Source organism: Drosophila gunungcola, unplaced genomic scaffold (assembly GCF_025200985.1).
Source record: "Drosophila gunungcola strain Sukarami unplaced genomic scaffold, Dgunungcola_SK_2 000001F, whole genome shotgun sequence".
Classification (NCBI taxonomy): Eukaryota; Metazoa; Arthropoda; class Insecta; order Diptera; family Drosophilidae; genus Drosophila; species Drosophila gunungcola.
Window position 1 is genome coordinate 14042915 of NW_026453197.1, and position 24303 is coordinate 14067217.

At 42.6% G+C, this 24303-nt stretch overlaps 6 protein-coding genes across 7 annotated transcripts; 5 read left to right on the top strand and 1 right to left on the bottom strand.

The window, feature by feature from the left end:
• Positions 1-10: 10 nt before the first annotated feature.
• LOC128262229 (L-2-hydroxyglutarate dehydrogenase, mitochondrial) lies at positions 11-2284 on the top strand. The gene is given in 6 exon segments (XM_052996357.1): positions 11-444; positions 787-1408; positions 1410-1439; positions 1441-1640; positions 1715-1841; positions 1843-2284. Coding segments are annotated over 6 exon segments (1371 nt in total). The 5' UTR covers positions 11-319; the 3' UTR covers positions 2110-2284.
• Positions 2187-5241, bottom strand: LOC128262180 (transport and Golgi organization protein 6). Its single transcript, XM_052996285.1, has 3 exons — positions 5123-5241; positions 2860-5064; positions 2187-2801 (listed from the first exon to the last, which is right to left on the bottom strand). The coding sequence occupies exons 1-3, from the start codon at positions 5181-5183 to the stop codon at positions 2299-2301; spliced, it is 2769 nt and encodes a 922-aa protein (XP_052852245.1). The 5' UTR covers positions 5184-5241; the 3' UTR covers positions 2187-2298.
• Positions 5242-5517: 276 nt separating this feature from the next.
• LOC128262174 (uncharacterized) lies at positions 5518-17175 on the top strand. Its single transcript, XM_052996275.1, is given in 9 exon segments — positions 5518-6035; positions 8960-9093; positions 9157-9290; positions 9359-9911; positions 9976-10269; positions 10271-10548; positions 11083-11384; positions 11502-11726; positions 14182-17175. Coding segments are annotated over 9 exon segments (4515 nt in total). The 5' UTR covers positions 5518-5872; the 3' UTR covers positions 16614-17175.
• A 615-nt stretch (positions 17176-17790) lies between these two features.
• LOC128262213 (uncharacterized) lies at positions 17791-20017 on the top strand. Its single transcript, XM_052996333.1, has 2 exons — positions 17791-18592; positions 19067-20017. The coding sequence occupies exons 1-2, from the start codon at positions 17984-17986 to the stop codon at positions 19445-19447; spliced, it is 990 nt and encodes a 329-aa protein (XP_052852293.1). The 5' UTR covers positions 17791-17983; the 3' UTR covers positions 19448-20017.
• A 650-nt stretch (positions 20018-20667) lies between these two features.
• Positions 20668-23168, top strand: LOC128262211 (homocysteine S-methyltransferase). Of its 2 annotated transcripts, none has more exons than XM_052996332.1 (4): positions 20668-20846; positions 21560-21757; positions 21825-22004; positions 22394-23168. In XM_052996332.1, exons 2-4 carry the CDS (start codon positions 21601-21603, stop codon positions 23050-23052), a joined length of 996 nt encoding a protein of 331 aa, XP_052852292.1. In that variant the 5' UTR covers positions 20668-20846; positions 21560-21600; the 3' UTR covers positions 23053-23168. The 2 variants fall into 2 exon arrangements, with proteins under 2 accessions (XP_052852292.1, XP_052852291.1); XM_052996331.1 differs by having other exon boundaries at positions 21581-21757.
• Positions 23169-23405: 237 nt separating this feature from the next.
• LOC128262222 (NEDD8) lies at positions 23406-24146 on the top strand. The gene is made up of 3 exons (XM_052996349.1): positions 23406-23566; positions 23728-23858; positions 23919-24146. Exons 1-3 carry the CDS (start codon positions 23549-23551, stop codon positions 24022-24024), a joined length of 255 nt encoding a protein of 84 aa, XP_052852309.1. The 5' UTR covers positions 23406-23548; the 3' UTR covers positions 24025-24146.
• Positions 24147-24303: the final 157 nt, after the last annotated feature.

The following is a 24303-nucleotide window of genomic DNA, read 5'->3' on the forward strand; positions in this document are numbered from 1 at the left end:
ACATTAAAGCTTATCAACAAAAAAACAGCTGACACATCTGGTCTACCCCACCACCCACTTTATCAGTAATCCGTCACACTTATCAATTAGCGCGTTTATGACTGTCCCCCGGCCCCAAAAACGCCCAGATGCTCGTCCCGTGAACATATTTATTTTCTCTTGCCTCACGGAGAGCTTCAGTCTGTCGATACGCTCGGAGGCGGTCTGTACGCACAATTTGGCGCAGGAGAAGGCAAGGTCAAGCAAGGTCTTTGTTCGACTGGCGAAAAATCCGAATTGTATTCGTGTGTGAGGGTGGTGAAAGGAGAAAGCAAGAGAAATGTCACAGGTGCGAATGTTGGTACCGGGAGTGCGGCGGGGACTGCTAAATGTGGGCGTAGCCACGCCCCACTACTCCGCTGCCCAGGTAGCGACCCAAAAACGAAACAGCTCAACGACCTGCAGGTAAGTCTCATTGGCATCCGATAAGACTCTCTCAATTTCGGGTGTGTTCCGATCTTCAGATGCTTTTAACGGTTTGCGGATTCAGATACTTTTCATCGTTTGCAGATACAACTATTATTTACGGTCATAAGATAGCTTCTTCATTCAGACATTAATAGTCCTTAATAATACTTAATTAAATGCTTAACCAACCCGTTTATTGGAACAACATGCATATTCTAAAAATCATCATAAAATATTTATAAATTTTCGAAGTACGTATTTTTTATGTGATTTCAAAAGCCGAAACCTACTCAATTATGGTGTGTGGTTATTATCGTATTTGTATACTCTTCCCCTCAGAGATTATGATCTGGTTGTGGTTGGTGGTGGTATTGTGGGCGCTGCCTCTGCCCGAGAGATTCTCCTGCGTCATCCTACCCTGAAAGTGGCAATCTTGGAAAAAGAGTCGAAGCTGGCAAAGCACCAGAGTGGACACAACTCCGGAGTCATCCATGCCGGCATTTACTATAAGCCTGGAACCCTGAAAGCCCGCCTTTGTGTGGAGGGCATGCACTTGGCGTACGCCTATTTGGATGAGCACAAGATCCCGTACAAGAAGACCGGCAAACTGATAGTGGCCACAGATGAGAAGGAGGTGAAGCTGCTGGAGGATCTGGAGAAGCGTGGCATTGCCAACAATGTTCCGGACCTGAGGATGATCGAAGGCAGTGAGATCCAGGAGATCGAACCTTACTGCCAGGGGCTAAAGGCTCTCCACAGTCCGCACACCGGAATTGTTGACTGGGGGCTGGTTACTCAGCATTATGGCCAGGATTTCAAACGTTCCGGTGGTGACATCTTCCTGGATTTCAATGTCAGCAAGTTCAGCGAGACCAAGGAGGGCACCGATTACCCGGTGACCATTCATGGCGCTACACCCGGACAGACGGTGCGCACCAAGAACGTCCTGACCTGCGGTGGACTTGCAATCCGATCTGCTGGCTGAGAAGACAGGGGTGCCCCAGAGATCCCCGGATTGTGCCGTTCCGCGGGGAGTACTTGCTGCTGAGCAAGGAGAAGCAGCATATGGTCAAGGGTAATATTTATCCGGTGCCCGATCCACGCTTCCCCTTCCTGGGAGTTCACTTCACGCCGCGAATGGACGGGTCCGTCTGGCTGGGACCAAATGCCGTACTGGCCCTGAAGCGAGAGGGATTACACGTAAGTCTTATTTTGTCATTGGACATTTTGGCAAGGACTCTACTGACCACTTCGCTGTTTCTCCGCCTTTCAGCTGGGGGGACATTAATCTTTTCGAACTATTCGACGCCCTGCGCTATCCGGGCTTCGTTAAGATGGCCAGTAAATACATCGGCTTCGGGCTGAGCGAGATGTCCAAGTCGTGGTTCATCAATCCTGCAAATCAAGGCGCTGCAAAAGTACATCCCGGACATCACAGAGTACGACATCCAGCGCGGCCCCGCAGGAGTGCGTGCCCAGGCCATGGATCTGCAGGGCAATCTGGTGGACGACTTTGTCTTTGATCGTGGCGAGGGATCAGGACCGCTGGCCAAGCGGGTGCTCCACTGCAGAAATGCACCGTCGCCGGGCGCGACCAGCAGTCTGGCCATCGCCAAGATGATAGCCGACAAGATCGAGACTGAGTTCTCCATCGGCAAGTGATAGCGAAAATCCTAAAAAAAAAAACCAAGCAATAGACCAAAATTATCTGCAAATCACAATATGCCCAAAATTCTGCCTTTATAGGGTATCAGTAAACTACTGATCTGTATATTTTGCATTTTGCTTTTATATATATTTTGTATTAAAACTAACAATTAAAGAAGTTTTGACTATTTTTAAAGCTAACTTTTAATTTAGTTCGAGGATGTGTCGGTTCTTCCTTTGAGGCGAAACCTTGTCCTTGATGCCCAGCACCTTGATCTGTTTTTGTAAAGAGTTCTCCTCCAAGCTAGATTGAATCATTTTTCGGCACTTTTCGTTCAATATTTTCAAACCATTTGCTGCATGCAGACGCATTTGAGGGTCACAGGACTCCTCCGCTTCGATGGCCCTCAAAAGCCGATAAATGGGAAGAAGCATTTCCTGGTAGTCCAGCAGATTGTCCATGCCATTTAACAGTTCAGCTAAAACCAAGACTGCTGCTCGCTTAGAAGGCACATAGCCTCCCGTAGATAATTCGTTGTTTACCAGTTGAAGTAGCTCCTGGAAGAAGTTTTGAACCTGATAGGCCAAGAGACGACAAAGCTGGGCGAGATTGGCGAACGCTGACATCCGTAATTCGGGAACCGGAGAGCGGGATCCATGCATGAAGCAATTAAGAAGTACAGCCTTGTATCGATAGCAAAGAGGACCTAAAAGGAACTAGAATGACAATCTGTGTTTAAACATTTATGCCCAATTGTTTCTTACCTAACTCCTGTGACACTTTCAGGATAGCTTCACCAACAACCAATCGGTAGTCTAACTCAGCTGTATCCGAAAGGTATTCGTCACTCAGCTTGTCCAGCACTTCGGACTCCATCACATGAACCAACGACACAAAGAGCCTAACACAATTAAGGAAGGTGTAGGATTCCTTATCCTTAAGAGTGGTCAAAGCCAAAGCTATTATAAGATGGCCCTGCGCCATGGTTGCGGGATCCCTTTTCTTTACCAAGTCCATTATCATCTGAATGCCATAAACCTGCAGGTGGGACTGCTTCTCTTCTATCAGGGAGCGAGCTTTTTGAAAGGGTTGTATTTTTACAGCTTCACTTGGTCGCCAAGCCCCTTTGATTAATGTAAGCAGCGATTGTACAGATTGCTGGATGAGAGGATTGGAGGACTGGCCACCCAACTGCTGCAGTTGCTCCTTCAGTTCTGAACTGCTTTCTGAGAGCCGAATATCCTCACTGCCCTCAAGAAGTTCCTGCAAAAGATTTAGAACGAGAAGTAACATATGGTCCGTCGTCTCTTGGTTTGCAGATCGGTTCAGTAATAAATCCTTTAATATAAGCAAAAACTCCTTGGTGTGCAGGGCTAGCTGAGCTCTCAATGGTTGGTGGGCCACCATTTGGTTAAGTGCAATAAGTAAATCCAGCTTTATTTGATACTTGGAGTGCAGAAAGTCCTTGAGTTCAGTTTCTGAGGAAATGAAATCTACACTGGCTAAAGGCTTCTTCTCCTTTAACTGGTTGCTCATAAGACCCAAAAGGGCCAGGAAAACATTGCAGGTAAGGGAATGATGAGAGCCTGATACAAGCAGTCCAGGCAATATCCTGCCCATATCATGATCTGCTTGGTGTTCCTTGTGAGCCACTTTAGCCTGAACTTGATTGAAGTTTGCAGAGGGCAGGATAAGAGTTCTTGGATGAAGACACTTCCAAGGAGGTTCCTCTTCAATTTCCCACGCAAACAACCTTTTGAGAATTTCAGGCAACTCCTTTTCCCGATCTCTGTTATCCAAACAACGTGAGATGATTCCAGAAAGTTGCGCCGTTGCTGGTAGTTCCAGAGGTAAACTGTCGTAGAGTTGAAGCAGCAGTGGAAGGTAAGGAATTAGTAAATTACTGGGTAAGCAAGCCACGCTGGAGGAGCAGAATAGTTGCTGCCACAGGAGAATGCAATTGCAGAGTTCCTGGTGATCCATTAAGATGAGGCCACTAATGACATCTTCTGGGTTTGTAAGGGTTTTCCAGTCGTTTGATAAAATTTCCCTGATCTGATTCTGATTTGTTTCATTTAAATCGTAGAGCCTTCTTAAAGAAAGGATGCCGGCACACATTTTGTCCGCATCTTGGAGGTAGAATTTACAATACTCCAGCACTTGGAGAATCATCTTCTGTTGGGCCAGTTGAGTGAATCCTTTTCGAGCCACAATGCTAGCAACTATTTCCGCATTTCTCGTAGGACTAACATTGGGAGTTTGTTGCAGCGCATCCACAAAGCTTCCAAATCCTTGGGGTGAGTTTAGTTTTCCCAGGAGTTGATTGTGCAACAATTTGGCCAAAGAAGTGCAGAGGGGAGTTGCTTTCAAGAGCAATATGTGGCGAAAGAAATCTGCCTTGGATTCCTGTTGCCAGAGGTAGGAAATGGCCTTATCCAGATGCTCAGAATCCTCCTGAACACGTAGACTCAGAATGGCCGCCAGGAGATCCCTTTGCACTAGCTCCATGGAGTTTGCAATGTGAAACTGCCGAATGGGTAGTAGATTTACAAAGAGTTGAATGCTGAGGAGAAGCAGGGAAGGATTTGCTTTGAATTTGCCTTGAACCTCATGAAATATAGGCGACTTGTAGAAATCCTCGTGAAGCTGACATCGAAGTGAGTAGTAAGACAATTCCTGGGTAGCCTGGATGCAAAGTTTGAGGTGTGCCACTGATATAAGGTCCTCCTTTGCGTCGCTATGAAAATTAATATTCTTGGTGATCGAATAAAGCACATGTTGCAGTCTCACTATATAGGATATAGTGGGTTCTATCCCTGGATCTATAGTGGATTTCTGCTCGGCTGTTAACTTATATTCCACGCATAATTCTTGCAATTGCTGATCCACCTCAAGATTGGCATATTTTTGTAATATAAGCAGGTTGCTGGCCAATGCATCTGGAGTTTCGGAGTTATTTGCCTTATTTGCTGCAATGATAGCATTACTAAAGTGGTAGAAGGTATTAACATATTTCTACCCAATTACCTAGAGCCTTATTGAACTTTAAATTCTCCAAAAGCGCAAAGTATTTAGCCGTATTAATCATTGTTATCACAGTAAATTAAAAATTTGCAAAAATCGCGACCATTTCTGCTAGAGATGAGTGTTTACATGGATGCAATTGCAATCGATAACATAGGCGCAGAACGCCGATAAAGTGTTGGCAATATAACAATTGAAGTATAGGTTTTTATTTTTTGCCAATTTTGCATTATTTTTATATTCATAAAATAATAAAATTTAATCAATTTGTACTTGAAAATAATTTACCTTTTATCCATTATTAAACGATTTTTAACGTATAGCTACTTCTGTCCCAGCAATTTAGCTACTTTTTGCCAATCGATAGTTGGCTGCACTGGCCGCGGATTGCGCATCTGACTGCACCACACCGCTCTGGTCACACTGGCCCCACGAACAACTGAACAAGAGTAGCAGGAAAATCGAACAACTTTCTTTTTCCCCTGCAGTGTGTGTGTGCATGCAAAAATACAAAGTGCGCAAAATAGCTTAAATCAGCTAACCGATTCGACTCGAACGTGGATTAATTGTCCAGCGGCACCGACGCCCCGTCCACCGCCAGTCGCCCACGCAAAAAAAATTGCCAAAAACACCTACGCGCAGGCAATTAAGACCGTGTGATTGATTGTGTGTGCGTGTGCCCGCGAGTGTGTGTGTGTGTGCGTGTGTAGTGCTGCTGGGCAGTAAACATTTTCTGGTGAAAATCGGGGGAAAATGAAGAAAATCCTGTCCAAGTTCGAGCGCAATGAGAACTCGCGACTGGAGAACCCGCCCAACAGCAGCAGCTCGTCATCATCGAACGAGAAGAACAGCTTTGTGGGCAAGGTCTTCACAGTGGGACGCGTCACGGTCACCGTGGAGGATGTCCTGGCCGAAGGTACACCATTAACACTCCCATCCATTTCCCCTATCTCCCATCACGTAGCACAGCGATTATGCTTATCACCTGCCTGATTTACAGGTGGGCAGTAGCCTACATGCCCTCCTGCGGTTCTCCCTTCGCCAGATTAGATAAAAACCCGAGTATTCACCAACGGGAGGCGTACACAAACCGCTGAATAGCATAAAAATCAGCTGCGTATCCCCACTTGTCGCATTTCCGATTAAACAAACGGTCGAAATTAAGTAACTAGAACGCCCCCTAATATCTGTAGTGTGAAGCAAGGTTAGCTAAAGCCCTTAATATAGTTTCATTAATCTAAATCAATAGATATTTCCAAACTAGTAGCAAATTGTAAATAGGTTTAACTAATTGTTAAAATTCGTATTTAATAGCTACAATTAAGACTCAATTTCTTCCTTAATCAATAGTCAATAAATATTTTTCTTAAACGACTAGTATTTTCTAGTTATAGGTTTGCAGTTAAATACCTCCAGCTACTACTACTATAAACTATCTTAAGTCTTCAAAATTTTACCCTCAAGCTTTCACCACTTTCAAGTAATTGCATTGCCATTTTACCCTTGACATAGAATTAAAGCCATAACTCGAGTTCATAATGGGGGAATGAAGATTGCAATGTGTAATAATGTCCAATTAAATGGTTTTTTGAGTTAGCCAAAATGCCTATAGCTTAAAATATTCCATGATATTAATAGTTGTACAAACTATAGAAGCCCGACTGTACAAACAGAGTCACAGTTCTGGTTGGTTTTTCCATAGAATACCCATAGAATTCCCGTAGCCACTACACATGGCCACAAATCAATTGAATCAATTATGTTAATTTAGCCAATGAAGCGGCAAGAGCAACACCCAGCCGCCTTCATCTGCCCACTGTCTCCCAGTTTTTCGTTTTCCACCTTTTGCCAAGCTAAAATGGCAAAGTTCGCCCTTAAGGAGCAAATCGGGCGGGTATTTGTCCTTGCCCTTGAAATGTGGAGTGCAGCGTATCCTGCAGTGCAAGTGCCTTCTCCTCCTGCTCAAATACCCGCCATCTAACATTTGATCATCTAGCAATTGCTCACACAGTGCCTTCCATTCCATTTGCTACCTTTCCTCTTGGCATTACGTAGTTTTTCTTTACTTTTTATACACGTACTTTTGGCAAGCGAACTCGATTCGTAATGTTGTTTTGCTGCGCTGGCGCCGCTGTCAGTCAGCTGTTGTCAGGGATACCCTGTAGTTTCTCTGGGCGAAGAGTGTGCCAAGCTAGTCGATTTGGTTTCATTTTAACATACAACTTACTGAAATACATTTACACTAACTCTAGCTAATGTTGAAATGTCCTAACTATATCTATAGATATAGATTTTTTATAAGACAAAAGAATTAGATTATTTATTTATGAAAAGCTTGGATGTAAATGAATTTTTAAAGTAACTAAAACTTGGTCCTTACTATTTTATAGATATAAATTCTTAGTTAAAAAAAGCAGAAGGTAATGGTTTATTTTAAATATTGATAAACATCATGTTTGTTTCAATTTATAATCCAATAAATACCTGCGGTTCCGGGTGCTGGGTATTTCAACAGTATAACAATGTTTGATTACCTTTAATTTTGTACCTGCTTTCTTTGACTTAAGTTTTAAGCACCCAACAAGACAGCGGCAATAACAACAACAATTGCAAATGACTAAGCGACAAACGGTTAACGAATGAAGCTCTCCCCTGCAGCCCACCTTAACCCCTTAACGCCACTTTTTCTACCCTCGATTGCGTTTCAGATTGCCTTCTCAAGTTTTTTCTCGCTTCGCTACAATTGTGCATTGTTAGTGTTGCTTTTCATACTATTATTACTGAACGTTGTTGCTGTACTTTTTGCCAAAGTTGATTTGTTGCTGCTGGCTGGCAACCTTCAGCATTGATTAACATTTGACGCCATAATTTCACAAAGTCGAGCAAAAATCAAGCAAAAATGGTTACATTCGTTTGTCCGCTATTCATTTCTCTCTAACTCGTACACTGTTAGTAATATAATCCATTTAAAATGCTTTGTATATCGTTTATGTATTAAATATTATTATTAAAATATAATTTCACTAAATGATACTATTAATTTGGAAACATTTTTTATTAACACTTAATAGTATAGAATATATTTTTTCTCAGTGCCAATGCTCCCTATCTCTTTCTTCCACCCCCTCGATCTTCCCCCGTTGAGTATTGTTATTGTCGCATGTTATTGTTGTTATTTCTGTACGTGACCTTCAATAGTTTAGTTTATATTGCGTTGCCTTTTTATCGTACATTTTGAAGTGGCGCAAAGCGACAGGTGGAGAGGGCCTGAATGTGGGCTGTTCTACTTGAATTCTATTTGCAATAAAACGAAATAAACCTCATGCAAATCGCCTGTTAGGCAAAACATGTGTAAATCGTTCCATGGCCAGACAGTGACTGCTATCGTTCGAGCTGAGATACCCTGTAGTTTAAGCTCCACTAAGCAGATGTTTGTACGGCACACATAAGATTTTGAATTATTTGAAAGAAAGAATTAGATTTTGATCACGTAATTATCGCGAATTAATATACAGAAAAATAAAAGTTAGTTAAATTTCTAGTGCATTTATGATTTTTCCACGGAAGTGTATTTCAAGAAATGTTTCTTCTATCCAACTATATTTTATTTTATTTTTGCAAGTAAAATAACCATTTTATTAACATTTGAGTGACTTTCTTTCTGACTTGTTTACTGGTATCACTTATAGTACTTACAGGGTACTCATCGGTTTATATTTTCCTGCAGTTTTTTCCCCTCGCTGTTTTACAGCTGACAGCTGTTATGTACGTCTAGTCCGTCAACTTACCCCCACTAATGCTCTGTATTTCTCTTCATCCATCCCCCCGAAACTCACGCAGGTGGCTTCGCCATGGTTTTTTTGGCCAGGGGAAACGGTGGAGGCAGTGCCTCGGCGACCAAGTACGCCCTGAAGCGAATGTACGTCAACAATGAGCACGATCTGAATGTAGCCAAGCGCGAAATACAGATTGCGGTGAGTAAATAAATCAGGCCAAACAAACCTAATCTAATAGAACAATCACTTTCACTCCCGCAGAGCAACCTGAGTGGGCACAAGAACATCATCGGCTATGTGGACTCGAGCATCACGCCCACCGGGAACGGGGTGTGCGAGGTGCTTCTCCTGATGCCCTACTGCAAGCATCACATGCTGGCCATGATGAATGCAAGGTAAATGGAATGAATCAATTAACAAAGTTCGTGAAAGTCAAATCTAATTAAATGCAATTTCCACAAAGATTACACGTTGGCTTCACGGAGCCGGAGGTGCTCAACATCTTCTGTGATATTGCCGAGGCGGTCTCCCGATTGCACTACTGTCAGACCCCAATTATTCACCGCGACCTGAAGGTGGAGAACATCCTGCAGACGGACTCTGGAAACTTTGTACTCTGCGACTTTGGCTCTTCGACGGCCAAGACGCTGAATCCCCAGCAGCATGGAGTGACGGCGGTGCAGGAGGAGATCCAAAAGTACACCACATTGTCTTATCGAGCTCCGGAGATGATCGATCTGTACGGGGGAAAGAGCATCACTACCAAGGCAGACATCTGGGCACTTGGCTGCATGCTCTACAAGCTGTGTTTCTTTTCCCTGCCTTTTGGGGAGAGCACACTGGCCATCCAGAATGGGCAGTTCTCCATTCCAGACACTTCGAAGTACTCGAAGGGCATGCACCAACTGATAAAATACATGTTGGACACGGATCTGGAGCGGAGGCCAAACATTTGGCAGGTCTGCGAGGTTGCGTTTCGGTTGGCCGGCAAAGATAATCCCGTACAAAACCTGCATGTAAGTGAAGGGCCAATTAAAACATTTGAATGGCTTATTTATTATTTGTGTTGTTTTCCTACAGAAAACTCCCATTCCAAACTTCGACTTGCTGGTGGTGCCTCCGTTTGAATCGGAGGCCAAGAGAATCAGTGCGGCGGCCTCAAAAGCGGCTAAGGCCCAGAATGTGTCGGTTGTGGAGGCGGGCACCAGCGTAGCTCCTCGTTCGCGGCCCAAGGGCTCCTCCTCGGTGCACGGAGGTAATCCTCTGGGTCTCGGCTTGCCTCCCAGCCCCTCGCCAAGGCAGAACATCACCTCTCCACAGCCTCAACCCCAACCTGTGGTGGAACAGTTCCAGGCCAACTTCCCAGCCATGGCTGCCAGCAGTTCCGCCACCTCCCCAGGCGGTTACGCCTGCAGCTCCTGCTCCTAGTAATCTATTCGAGACAAGTGGCTATCCAGATCCCTTCAATGAGCCAGATTCGGCAGTAATTCCAGCTGAATTCATACCAGCAGCAGAAGAGCCCAATAAGGAGGAGGTGGCACAGGATTTGTCTGTTGCTGGTGGAACGCCCACAAAGAACATGCTGACGCCTCCGAAACCCAGCGGTGGCGGCGGTCATAGACGAAATGTTAGCGACACCTCGGCCTTTAATAAGTAAGTGAAATAATACAGAAAAAAGAGCTCCTAAAATTAAGAATATAAATGTTGGTTTAAGTAATTTAAACTATTAAGTGTGATTAACACATGCTTGAAACTGACGTAGTCATTTTCTAATGAAAATAAAAAACGGACTTTAAAATGTTAGTAAGCATATAGCTTTGTTGTCACACTTGTGCTTCTTTTGTGAACAAACGATTCCTTAATGAACATAACAAATATTCTTGATTTTAGACCCATATCAATGGCTTGATACGGCACGATCTGTATGTGTTCTGTGTTTTGCTCTTCTCTTGCTCTTTCACCTACTCTCTGCTTATCTCTTTCTGTGTGTTCCACATCCTTAAGAGCTACAAGTGACCAGGATGAGGCCGATGAGCCGCGGAGTCAATAGAAACTTTGTAGCCTTAAGATCTGTAACCTTTCCTGTATTTACTTTATTTGCTTTGCATGCTCTATTCCCTTTGAATTTGATTTTTCTCCCATCACTCACTGATCATCTACTCATCCGTTTATTTTGTTGCGCTCCAGAACTTTTGCCAATGAGACAAGTCAGTTTCTGGCCCCGTTTAACAATAACTTGGCTGCCATGGGTGATGGACCCCAGACTTTGGCCAGTGCTGCCTCAAATCCTGGGATATATGCATCTGCATCGGCGAACTCTGCTGCGGTATCGATTAGTGAACTAATGATGAAACCAGGACAAACGGCGGTGGAGAAGCGAGTGGAGGCCTGGAATCCGTTTGAGGAGGAGCAGCCCTTCAGCCAGATGACAGAGGATCACATCTTTGAGGCAGAGTTCGACAAGATTCGTCAAAGAGGAAGTCAAGGAAGTAAGTTTGGGATTCGGGCTATTGACCTAATTTTAAATTTACTGCAATTGGGAAAGTAGGATTTATGTTTTTTATATTCTATTACTCAACTAATGTGAATAAACTAAACATTTGCAGGTATCACAGCAAAATCGGCTTCCACAACTTCTACGCTGACGCCCACGGAGCAGAATCCCTCGGCGGCTGTGGCTCCCATTTCAGCTGCTCCTCCAGCTGCTCCTCCGATCGCAGCCGCTGTATCGCCGCATCCACCGCACGTTTCGGAGGATCCATTCGGATCGGCGCCATTCAGTTTGCCACCCGGACTGCGCGAGAAGGCGAGCTCGCTGCGCAAAACCGGAGGTAAAGCATGAAATTCTACCTTAACCGTTTGCAAATGCCAGAATACGTTTAGTTTTCCGATTGTTGCTTTTGTTCGCTCTCAATCTCGATGCAGAAAGTGAAAGTGATTTGAACGTAGACGTAGACGTAGTCTAAAAACTTCCTAGTAACGCTCAGCTCAACTCAGCAGAGAGCCGCCAAGGCGATCTTCTCGATATCTCCTCCATCCAAGGAGCCGCTTCCAGACCACATCGGCAGCCGCCGAAAGATCCGATCAGTTCCAGCTATAGATTATCCGTATACTAGCCGATCGCTGCTCGATCGAAAGATTTAGCGTGCCATATACATAAATGGGTGGAAGATCCCGCGACGTAGCCTATGCTTAAGTGCAATCAATCAATTTGTAAATACCCCAATGCACCCACTAATCCACCCAAAATTAGCCAAAAGAAACTGTCTTTTCTTTCTTTTTATACTTTTTTGTCGTCTTTTATTTTTTTAAAAAGTATAACGATAATTTAATAAAGTCAAAATTATAAGCAATTCTGTCTATGAAACCTCCAAAAAAGATACACAAATTTAATTAATAATAAAAATAAATTAAAGCTTTATCAGCTTACTTAAACAAAAATATTATTAAAAAATAAATCAAATGTAAATTTAAATGTGAGACATGATTGGCAATGTCTTATTGTTCAATTATATTTTTAAATAATTATTATAGTAAGCCAATTTAGCTAAATTATTCAAATATTCCTGTTTGTAAATGGTGTGTATCTAGGTTTTTTATGAGTTTTTGATTTTCTTTTCTGGAAGTTAATATACATTTCACCCGTTTGCACCACCTTTTTCTCCCCTTTAATAATCTACAGTCTAAACGCTTCTAACTAAATAATTCCTGGTGCTGGTACTATGCTAGAAACAAAAGAAAACAAAACAAAACCAAAATTAATATACATATTATATCTAGCCTCTATGTAAATTTAGTCCTTAACAGTAATATTATAGAGGTTGTGGTTCGAAAACTAACCAATCAAAAGAACAAAATTTCAATTATTTTTATTGTTAAATTCAAAGGCTTATTTGTAAATGTATCTGCTCTGTGTGTAATTGTAAATTTAGCTAACTAAGTGAAAATACTAGAAATATTTATTCATGTTGTTGGCGTAGAGTGTAAAGAAGCAATTGAATTCTAACTAGCGTATACATTTTTGGCAATAATTTGCATATCAGAGTTATTACTTACTATTCATGTGTTAAAAACGTGCAATTCTAAAGATTTATGCTAATGAGATTATTATTATGGTTCTGTGGATCCAATTATCGCTCAACATGACAGCAAACTTGATTACGATTTTTATCTTCTGATTGTTTTATATTTTCGCTTTCGATAAAGTTCGCCTCAAGCTGCGATCTCTGCGGATGTGGCAGCAGACAAACAAACAAAAGTAACCCAATTAATTGTTAATCAACGCAAGACAATACACGTTTAAATCCGAGATAGTCCAAGAATGTTTTCCAAACTGTCCAAGAATTGTTCTCTTTCACACACAGTCACAGTCACACCAATCGAAATGTTCAATTAGCTATAACTACTGATCTTGTTAATGCTGTACATAAGTTAAATCGCTGGGAGTGGACACCTTGAAGCGTTAAACCAAAGAGCTAACATTTAGTAACTAGAGTACCCAAGATGAGCAACAGATAAAGCGCAATGAAAGCAACAAAAGTCAGGTAACCAAGACACATACAAGCAAATTATCAGATGACAACAAAAACAGATTATATCTATATATACATAAAGCACTATATATTTATACAAACCAGTTAAGACAGGGCGTTAGCTTAAGTTCAGCCACAAGAATTGTATGAGATTTAAACCAAAACTGAAGCAAAACTGCAATAAACTCTATATTATGTTTCAAAACCGAACTGAACATTCACAAAATGTAAATCAAACTAACTAAATGTGTGGGTAATATAATTAATAACTAATTGGATTTTCTAGGCATGCACAGGTCCAACTAAATATATTTTAAATACCATTTAAAATCCATTGTTTTTCTAAATATTGTAATTTTTTTTTTAAATGAGGTTTAAATAAAAACCAAATTCTAAGGTCAAGTTTGAATTAAAAAAAAAGTTGAATATAAAGGGAGCTAAACAAATTATAATTAAACTGTGCATGCCTTAAAATCAACACATAATTCCCCGAATTAACGTTTGGGTCAACATTACAACGTCTTCCAGCTTCTATCGTCGCCTTCGCCATTGAACTAACCAAAATATTACGTATACGTCACGTTGAGCATAAAGCATACATACAAATCACTCAGTAACTAAATCAATTCCAGGGGATCATCCACATGCTCTCACACATTTCATCCATAACTAGTTGTAGAACAAACAGCCGCTAACCCGTAAACCCGTAATCTCATTACCTTACTGCATAAAAGTCCTTCGCTCTCGTCCACAGCGAAATTCATCGGCGTTTCCTCCGGCGGATCGGGAGGCGGCGTGTCCACGCCCATCAGCCTGGTGACAGGCGGAGCTAACACCGCCACCTCATCCAACTCATCGAAGTGGCTGCTGTCCCCCACTTTGGAGGTTTCCAGCGAGGAGAAGACCTCGCTGATCAGCAAACTCAAAACCGATTCGGAAGGTGGCCTTCCCGGAGGTGTCGGAGGATCTGGGGATGGTGTCTCTGGCTATGTCAAGCTCCCCCTAGACGATCGCAACAAGTACGAGAAGCTGCGCAGCAAGGATCAGCCCACTTCCGATGACTCCGATTCCGAAGGTTCCGAGTTCTTTCAGCAAGACAGCGACGAAGGAGGTGGCGGCATCTTCAAGCAGATGCAGCTGGTGACCAGCAATCTGCCGGAGACCATCCACAAGATCCAACAGGTGGCCTATCACAAGGTGGACAAGACGGCCCATCTACCGATTGTGAAGAAACTTCGCGACAAGACCAAGAAACCCACAACAGCTGCGCACCAGGCGGCCCAACAGCTGAATCTCATGGCCGCCGCGGTGGCTGCCCAGGCTGAAGAAGCCGCCAAGGCGGCGGAGTCGGACGGGGATTCCATTGGATCGGCCAGTGATCTGCGGGCCGAAGATGACGACCTCTTCGACGAGAATCCCCGCCAGACGCAGGCCAAGCTGCGTCGTCCTCTGCCTACGGAAATGGATGGCATTAGCGAGTCGGTGAAGACCTGCAGCAGTTCGGCCTATCATGCCGAATGTGAGAGCGTGACCACCCACGAGGACGATGTGCGGAGCAGGGTGGTGGTCAAAGTGCGGATGAGGAAGAAGGACAGGAGTCTTGTGGCTGGCAATGGAGACCCAAGTGTCCCATCCGAGGAACTAAGTCCCACTTCCAGCGATCTGCTGCACAAGTTCGGCGATCGTCCGTTGCTGCTGGACGATGAACTGGACTATGGTTCGGGAGAAAGCAAGAGCAGCACAGAATCTCCACTGGCGGCACCACTTCCACCAAATGCAGAGTTACTCGAATCCGAGGAAGATGTGTTTGCCCTGGCCCCGTTTAAGTTGCCCGTCGGTGTGCCTCTCAAGAGGAAGAGTAAACCCAAGGCTAAGCCCAAACCCTCGGAATCCGAAATGTGGACTTCTACACCCGTTAAAGCTGCCGGGGCCGGAGATCCCGCGACCAATTTCGCCAACTTTCCAGCCCAGCTAACGCCCACAAATCAAACGGGGAACTCCCCGCAGCTAGATGAGTTCAACGAACCCATTTTCAATCCCTTCCAGGAGAACTCACAGAAGCCGGAGCTGGTGGAAAACAATCAATGCGATCTGTTTGGCTTGGAGCCATTTCCGCAGGTAATTCGTACCATCGAACAGAATCCACAGCACCACCAGATCCACCACTTTCCCAGCCACAACAACAACCACAGCCACAACAATAACAATGTGATCAAAGTGCCCGCCTCCGTGTCTGTGTCTCTTCCTGCCTCCGTTCCCGTGTCCGTTTCTGTTAATGTGTCTGCCCCACAACTGGTGACCATCAATCACTCGATTATTATCAACAAAACGCCGGAGCCACCGATGAACTATAACAATAATAATAATAATAATAACAATAGCCAGATGGTTAAGTCGAGTGGCACCAGCAGTGTCTATGTGAATGTGCCGTCTTACTCCAGCATTAGCACCAGTTCCAGCTCCATTAACCAGCCACAATCCTCACCAGCAGCTGTAATTCCGGTTCCGGTTCCGGCACCTGTTCCAGCTCCAGCTCCAGCTCCTGCCCAACCCGTTTCCATAACAGTTCCTGCTCCAATTCCAGCCGCCGCCACCCATCTTCGTCCATTGCTGCCCATTGCCGATAATGCTTATGTGCAAATCTCCCAAGATCGCTGCTCCGATTTCACGCCGGACGACGAGGAGGAGCCCGTGGTGCTGCGTGGTGCCGATGTGGTGGCCGACGGAATCGGTGTACCGGCCGCTGGGAAGGCCAAGAAGGAGAAGTCCCATCTGGCTGTGAGGGTGCTGCCCGGCAAGCTCACCCAGAAGGTGAAGGGCCACTCGTACAAGAAAGTAAGCGCTGCCGCCCTTGGATCCACCAGTTCGCTGAGCTCGGGCAGCAAGCAGAAGCACCAGCGATTGCAGTACCAGTCCCACGACGATGACGACGACGATGACGGCGAACAACACGGTCAGGATGAGAATCGGGGAGCAGGTGGCAGTCGCAATTTCCAATCGAACACCATACAAAACTCGGCCAAGACGGGCTTCAGCAACATGAGCTTCGAGGACTTTCCCTCGGACCAGGAAATGGATCGTCTGTCCAGAACCATCCCCTTCGAGGTGGTTCGGAACGAAAAGATGTTGCTCGAGGCGGAGAAGAAGTTCGGCTCCCTCAAGAGGCGCAACAATCTGTTCTCGTAAATGGGAAGTGTTGGGGATCAACCAACTATCATGGAGACCTGAGACTGAGTGTTTCAAATTATTTTGGCATTTCGTTTATGCTTTTCTCCGTTCCAATATCAATACAATCTGTATTTTTTGAGCCTAGTATTTATGCGCGTGTAGCAATGTTTAAAAGTGGTTAATATTACACCAACTACACTACGATTATACACACAAAGCAAGAACAATACCTATAACTGTTATTTAGTGCAAAAATGTAAACTAGATTTAGAGGCGAATCATGTTTTAGAATTTATACAATGCGTAAGTTTACCAAAGTTACATTTATGTTTGTGGCATTTTTCAGCTTGAAATATTCCCCGAATTATTTATTTATACAAAACTATGTGATTATACACCCAATAATAACCCCAAAAACAATTTATTACTTAAACCAATTGCATTCACTAACACCAAGGTATTTAAGAATTAATTATTCTATTCGTATCGATTGACATACGCATCTATGTTAGTACACCATTTGTTTTGCATATGTATTATCTTGACTATATAAAATATGCCTATTGTATTTATATATAAATTAAGTGTTTTAATTGGTTTGTTTGGGTAAACAGCTGGAATGATTACTCAGAATGTTTGGGCATCTATTTTTTTTTTATTTTGTAAAAACAAAATCATCAATGTTCAATTTTATAGGCATGACAGTTGGCAGTGTGTCAGCTGTAGGGTTGCTTCTTTTCGAAAAAAGATAACGTTGCTGTAAAAAAATATATAAATATATATATTAAGGTACTTTCCTTCTCTTCAACCGCTTCTTGCTATTTTTGTACTTTTGTGACAATGATGCCATTGAAATCATACGCACATACAGTATGAACTCAATTTTAATTGATTGTTATTTATAAATCTCGTTGTTTTAAAATTTTGAAAAAAATTTTCTAAAATTTTTTTAATTACCAAATTTGTAAAAAATTTTATTATATTAATTTTGAATATTTCCTGTATCTATATATTAAAATAATTTAACTTAAATCGCGATTGTGATTTTGTTTATGCCTAGTTATACACCGAATATGCATACATAATTTTCTTCAATATTGCAAATTCTTATAAAATGTTTTCTCCATCGAGTGTTCACTGTAGCTAGTAAGCTTTCGTAAACAAAGAACAGCTGAGCATTGTGGAAGTGTAAGTGAGATTTTGCATTGTGAAAACTCACACAAGATAAGCGGAAAAAGTTGCCAACCCAAGCGAAAAAATCCGACAAAAATAATAAAATTCCTAGTCGACAAAACTCAGAATATCACGTATCTGTCAGATACAAAATACAGTCGTATCGTCAGTTGGAAAGTTCTGCAGTTGAGCGAATCACGTAGGCCAGTGAAGGCATGGAGAACAACCACTACTGGAGCAGCAAGGGAATTCTGGTCAAGTGCGGCGGATTCTCATCGCAATTGGCCAGGAATGTTACCGAAAAAGTCGATGGAGACCCGTTGTGGGGCTCCCGATTCGATGCCACCAATCCGAAGGCTGTGATCCAAACTCATCTGGACTTTCTGCGCATTGGAGCGGACATCATTCTAACCAACACATATCAGTCCAGTGTGGAGGGCTTCGTCAAGCATCTGGGTGTTAGCAAAGAGCGGGGTGTGGAGCTGATCCAAAAGAGTGTCCAGCTGGCCAAGGAGGCCAAGGAACAGTACCTAAAGGAAACCGGCTCGGGATCAGACTCCCCTCTGCCCCTGATTTTGGGCTCGATTGGACCTTTTGGCGCCTGCCTGCACGACGGATCCGAATATTCCGGCAACTATGCGGACAAGATAACCAAGGAGCAGCTGCAGGCGTGGCACAGGACCAGAATCGAGATATGCTTGGCAGCCGGAGTCGATGGATTGGCCCTGGAAACCCTGCCCTGCCAGTTGGAAGCGGAGGCAGTCACCGAATTCGTACTGGACAACTGTCCGGACACCAAGTTTTGGGTCTCCTTTCAGTGCAAGGTGAGTAGTAGTGATTAGACCAAAATAACAAAAAAAAATTATAGAAATTAAATTATTATTGTATTTAACAAAATTTTAAACTATAAAATATTTTTTAAATTTTTGCAAGTGCACGTGTAATGAAAGCTTTTCTAAAACTTTGTGTTATAGAAATACTACAACCAAACATCACCTCTAGTTTAGCAAGCAAATAAACTAAGGTTTATGTATTAATTTACAGGTTAATAATCAATGCCAAAATTATGTTGCTACATGGGGATTGAGTTAAAATAATTTCTAGTTAGAAAAGTTATATTATATTAAAAGGGGATATACAAACAATTGTTTGTATTTAAATTTACATTTTTATATATTTCTCTAAAATGTTTTAGTTTAAGAAATACTTAGAATGGTTTAAAAAATTTGTTTTTTAAGAGTATTTAATATTCCACTTGAAATTAGACCCTAGTCAAAGTGTATAGTTTATATTTTCAGGATGAAGAGCATCTGGCAAGTGGTGAATCCTTTGCGATGGCGGCTCTCACCGTGTGGCGTTTGGTCCAGAACCGGAAGGCTGAGGACAGGCTCTTTGGAATCGGGATCAACTGTGTGAACCCACTATTTGTGACGCCTTTGCTAAAATCCCTCACCAAAGCCGCAGGATCGGATCGCATTCCGCTGGTGGTCTACAGCAATCGGGGAGAGATCTACGATGCGGATCAGGAAGAGTGGACCGGAACCGGCGAGGAAGTGGTCAGGTTTGTGCCCGAATGGATCCAACTGGGCGCTCGCATCGTAGGCGGCTGTTGCCGGGTCTATCCAACGGATGTGCTGGCGATCCGCAAGTACATCGATAGCCTCAACATAACGCCGTAATCGGTCGAGCACTCCAAGCACTCCGAGCACTGATAGCTGCCTTGTAGTTGGTGCAAAAGCCGTTTAGTGTGACTAGACCTAGACCTATTTAGTGTGCTAAATACATACAATTGTGTGCTGAATGTACCCAGATCAGATGGGCAGCCTAATCAGCGGAGAGTGGAATAAAGCGTCGACGGCTGGGAGACGAGAACAGATTAAGCGGGCGGACCAAAGGTAAAAAAGTGGGTTGGGGACAGGATGGGATGGGATGGGAGGGGAATGGGAATCGGAGCTGGCGGTCACCGTCACCAAGCGACCGTTTTCGCAAACCTAGCTCAATTTAAGTCCGAATCCAAATCGGAGCAATCTCTGATTCAACTTATACATAGCAAAGTGCATTTTCCCTCTTGAAACGAATGTTTATTTTGTACTTAATATTTCAACCTAATCACGTACATCTTGTTAAACTAGCTTTAAGTGAACTTATCGTACCTAAGCTCTAAAATGAAAAGGAGATTTTATATTTGCAAGAATTTATGTATGGAAAGAAACATTTAAGAAATAAACTGCACAATTATTTTTTTTTTATTTTAAATGCGTTTCTGTTTGTTTACCTTAATTCATTTTTGGTCCATAGTCTAATTCAAATCGTCAAAAATTGTTTTGTTATTTGAAATGTGTTTATGTTTGTTTACCTAAAGAAAGGCCTTGAATTATTTTATTTATTCAATTAATCAATTTATTTTTGAGCCATAATCTTGTGCTATTGGAAGCACCCACTGTTACCCTCTGTTGGAGGCAGAGTCAATAAACCAAGTACATGGTGATCCAAGTCGGCTTCCAGAGGTTATCGACGTCGATTTAGCCGAGATCCATTCCGAGGAGCAGCATATTCCGAGTGGCATCGCTCGGAGACCTGGACCACGCACTCTGACGATCTGACGATTTCATCAGCCTTGTGATGTAGATGGTGAGTTGGAGGTGGAGGAGGCTCTGTCAACCCGGACAATCCAACCATCCAATCCGCATAATCTCAATCTGGCTGGCCAGCGTCTGGCAGCTGTGCACCCGTGTTATCACCCAGAAAGTAACACTTGGTGGGGGCACTCTCATGTTTGTGTTTGCCGTTTTATTTTGTTTTGTTATAAATTTTATTTATTAATTTCGCCCTGATAAGCCAACCCGCACAGCTGAGTGGCTGCTGGCTGGTAGCTGGTGCCAGAAGGTATAAAAGCCCCTCGACGCGTTGTAAAACACTTAAACGTTCGGCGAGCACCCAGTGCGATAGATCATATCCAACAGTCTGAGGGTTCTCTACAAAAAAACCAAAGCAATAGCTTGATAACCACCAGTCTAGTGTCTAATAAAGTTGTTATTGACTTTAGCGATTTACAAGATCTATAAATAAGCTTCCAAGGTGAGTGTTGTGTTTGTGGCTGTCTAGCTGTCAGATTGATTCCCTGACAAAGGGTGCTTAAACTCCCAAAAGAAGGGTCTAATTTATCTAAAAGTCGTACAAAAATAGCTTTTATCAAATCATATTCTTGTTCTCTTTATTTCAACCATAAATGATATTAAAAATACATATGAAAGGCTTTATAAATAAAATGGAAAATGTTAGGATGTATAAATTGTGTTATAATCTTATTTTGATTGATATTATTATTTTAAAAAAATCAAAAATGAAAATCAAATCTAATTTGTGGTTATTTGTTTTTTGAAAAGTAATTTTTTTTTACTTCAAAAAATTTATAAAACTTACGAAACATACTTTACTTTTTGTTATATCATTAATATTATTAAGCAAAAATATTTAGTATTCAAATAAGCTTAATTGGCCCCCCACAAACTATGTATAGCATTTCGAACTACGCTTATCGTAGTTAGCCTTATTTTCTAGAATGTACTTTTTAAGTTGTCAGTGCACTTGGCTTCCGTTGTGCCAAGTTCGTTGAACTAGAAAATGGGTGATAAGTTAGTTAAGTTAGTAAACAACTGCAACATTTTTGCTTAATCAAACCTTATTTATTGGGCAGTCGGCCAGATGTCGGGGCTCATATAACAAATATGTACATATTAATTATCTCCTATTGCGCTGACGTAGGAAAATGTAACTAATAAATAATTTAGCATTTTCCCTCCCCCTTTCAGCAACCTTGTGAATTGTAATCATGGGACTGACGCGCGTGCTGGTGAAGGATGGCGGATTCGGCACCCAGATGACCGTGCATGTGGGCAACTCTGTGGACGGGGATCCGCTGTGGAGTGCCCGTTTCAATGCCACCAATCCGGCGGCCATTATCAGCACCCACCTGGATTTTCTGCAGAGTGAGCACCTGGTTGATAGGAGCAATTAGCAGCAGACTAACATAATTTCCCCCCCTTACAACAACAGATGGAGCCGATATTATCCTCACGAACACCTATCAGTCCAGTGTCGAGGGCTATATGGAGTATCTGGAGTTGGACGAGGAGCAGAGCGTCGAGTTGATTAGGAACACGGTCCGTTTGGCGCACATTGCCAAGGAGCGCTATCTCACCGAGTGCTATCAGGCCCAGCTGGCCATTCCGGAAGGTGAGTCCAGATATCCTGGTGAAACTTCTATATCTATGTATATCTGTTAAACACGTGCTGGATTTATTGACGTTGTACTAGCACAGGATTTTAGATTGTCTTTTAGTGGGGGTTTAAACTTCGATTTGCTTTTGTTTATATTTTCATATTATTTGTTTTTTATTTGAATGTGATATCCACTTGATTTCAGTTGCAATTGTTCCTGCATTTATATAAATAAGTAATATTTAAATTATTTTGTAAAATAGACAACTTAATATGTTATTTTTTTATTTAAAATGCCTTTTAGTGAACACAGATTATTATTATGCTGCTTTATTTAATTGCAATATTTTATATTTTTATAATTAAAAAACAAACTAATAACCTTAGTTCGACTTTATTTTCAGGCTACCCATTGATCATCGCGTCGATTGGACCTTTTGGCGCCCACCTGCACGATGGATCGGAGTACACCGGCAGCTATGCCGACTATGTGCCCGCCAAGGAGATTACGGACTGGCATCGCGTGCGGATCGAAGCCTGTTTGGAGGCCGGCGTGGATGCACTGGCCATCGAGACGATTCCCTGCCAAATGGAGGCTGAGGCTCTGGTGGAGATGCTGTGCGATGACTATCCGAACGTGAAGTTCTGGGTGGCCTTCCAGTGCAAGGATGAGAGCACTTTGGCGCATGGCGAGGCTTTTGCGGATGCGGCAAATGCGATCTGGGACTTTTTGGCAGAGCGAAATGCCCAGGATAAATGTCTGGCCATCGGGGTAAATTGTGTGCATCCCAAATTTGTGACTCCTCTGTTCAAGAGTTTGAACGGGGATCGCCAGATCGCAGAGCAGATTCCCCTGGTGGTGTACCCGAACAGTGGTGAAGTTTACGACGTGGTCAACGGCTGGCAGGGAAAGGAGCACTGTGTGCCCCTCGCCAACTACGTCCCAGAGTGGGCGCAACTGGGGGCCAAGGTCATCGGCGGGTGCTGTCGAACCTATGCGAGGGATATCCGCCACATTGGGGAGGCCATTCGCAACTGGAACAAGCTGAAGAAGCTCTCCTAGAACCACAACACTGGGGATCTCAGTTACTTCGAACAGAACAAAATGCATTTCGAATTAGGCTTTGTAAATAGTTATTAAGATTTAGATTTAAATAAAGAAAAGTAAGACATAAGTTATTAGTGATGTTAATTTTTATTTAATCAATTCACAACTTTTATAATTGGAGATACTTTCGGTTAAATAATAAATGCAGTGACCACCCAAAACACTTAATATCATAATTTTAAATTTTAAAAAATTGGCGCCATTAATAAATCCAACTATCGATTGCAATGCATTTTGCCAGTCACAAAGAAGCAAATTAACGATAGTGCCTCCAAATAACAAAAATCCAAACTATCGATAGTGTCATCGATGTTTTGACAGCTCTAGTTCGCCTGTAATCGAATCAACGCCGAACGAGTGACAGCCAAAAAAACAGCCAGCTGTGAAAATTAGCAAAAGTTGTAGATAATTTAGCAATTACACAGAACAGGCTACTTTAAGCACACACAAAATGTTGATCAAAGTAAAGGTGAGTGAAAAGTTATACTAGCCACAATGTGGGATAATAATGAGTTTTAGCCCCCGAGCCAAGCGTCACTTCAAACAACAACAAAAGCGAGGGATATGAAAGTTTATATTGAATGGCTTCCAAAACAATATTAATGTTAATATGTGTTATATTTTTGAAAGACTCTGACCGGCAAGGAAATCGAAATCGACATTGAGCCCACGGACAAGGTGGATCGCATTAAGGAGCGCGTGGAGGAAAAGGAGGGCATTCCGCCGCAACAACAGCGTCTGATTTTCTCCGGCAAGCAAATGTGAGTTTACCAGGAACTTCGCCTTTGATTTAAACTAATTCCGCATGTAATCCCATCCAGGAATGATGATAAAACCGCGGCCGACTACAAGGTGCAAGGTGGGTCTGTCCTCCATTTGGTCCTGGCTCTGCGAGGCGGTGATTCCGTCCTGATAAACTGTCTATAACTAATGCCGGAACTTGATTAAACATACTGTTTTAAATTGGAGAACACACTCATTTAAAATGCATTCAAATATATTTAGCTTGAGAAGCATCGGATTAAAGTATAACATATAAAACTATCAAATCTGTATTCGCTTAAGGGAAAACTAGGCTAAAGTGAAAATCAGGATAGGATTCAAATGAAATAGAAATGCAAACTAAATTTAAACAACCAATTTCGGTCAAAAATTAAATTACTTAGTTTGTTACTTTTAAATGCTGTAAAATATTTGTATTTCTAC